The sequence below is a fragment of the Aphanomyces invadans genome (genome assembly GCF_000520115.1).
Source record: "Aphanomyces invadans strain NJM9701 unplaced genomic scaffold supercont1.6, whole genome shotgun sequence".
NCBI classification, from domain to species: domain Eukaryota; phylum Oomycota; class Saprolegniomycetes; order Saprolegniales; family Verrucalvaceae; genus Aphanomyces; species Aphanomyces invadans.
Window position 1 is genome coordinate 2,085,325 of NW_008580151.1, and position 950 is coordinate 2,086,274.

At 57.9% G+C, this 950-nt stretch overlaps 1 protein-coding gene across 1 annotated transcript; it reads left to right on the forward strand.

Annotated features, from left to right (window-relative positions):
- Positions 1-7: 7 nt before the first annotated feature.
- On the forward strand, positions 8-541 carry H310_04253 (hypothetical protein; the record flags this gene model as incomplete). Its single annotated transcript, XM_008868516.1, has 1 exon — positions 8-541. A coding segment is annotated over one exon (534 nt), but the record flags the coding sequence as incomplete, so codon positions are not given.
- Positions 542-950: the final 409 nt, after the last annotated feature.

Below are 950 nucleotides of genomic sequence, written 5' to 3' on the forward strand. Positions count from 1 at the left end.
CGCCAAGGACCGTCGCAAGCTCGACCTCCAGCCGGCCGACCCGGTTTGGGTCTACCAGCACTTCCACAAGTCGACGAACCCGGAAGACGTGCGTATCAAAAAGCTGGCTTACCACTGGCACGGTCCTTACAGGATCCACTCCAGGCAAGGCGACAACACGTACAGGATCTACCTGCCGACCCACCCCGACCGCGTGGTGCCGATCAACGTGGATCGCCTGAAGGCCTTCAAGGGCCACTGGACCCGGCCGTTCAACGAAGAGATCCCAGTCGGCCAGGATGACTCCCAGAAACGAAGTTCCGAGACTGACGACACGATCCTGACCGACGACTTGCTCCCGAGCGACAGCTTTGTCTCCAGAGTCGAGTTCCAGGACGGTGACGTCGCGCTCACCAACTCAAGCTCGCTTGTTTCGCGCGTCCTGGATAAGCGCCAAGGTGTCGCCTCAGAGAAAGACTACCTAGTCGAGTACGCCGACGGCTCTCAGCCATGGGTACGACGCTCACGACTGGCCGACTATGGTTCGTTCATCACCGACTAAGAGAACCGTGTCCGGGAGCGTGCTGGTCTGCCGACCTTACGCCGCAGCCCTCGCCTGTCTGCTCTAGACGAGGAGGCTGTGGTCAGGAAGTTCTAACGGACTCGCAGCATCGCCCTGGACGCCAATGGAAGCCGCCAGGACGACTGCATGTATGTATATTCAAGACCGAAGATTGAAAAAACCCAAGAAAGAAAAAATGCATTACGAAGTTAAAGAATGGTCGTGCCGTCCGACAACCCCAACGCTGGACTCGGGACTGGCGACGACATGGCTGGTGTGATAGTGTGCTGAAGACTGCCTAGGGTCCAGAACCATATGCTGTCGTGCCCCTGGTTGTCGAAAATCCAAGCCAACCCCTGGATCGTGAGCGACAAGGCTCACCATCAATCAAGACGTACCACAACGCCCA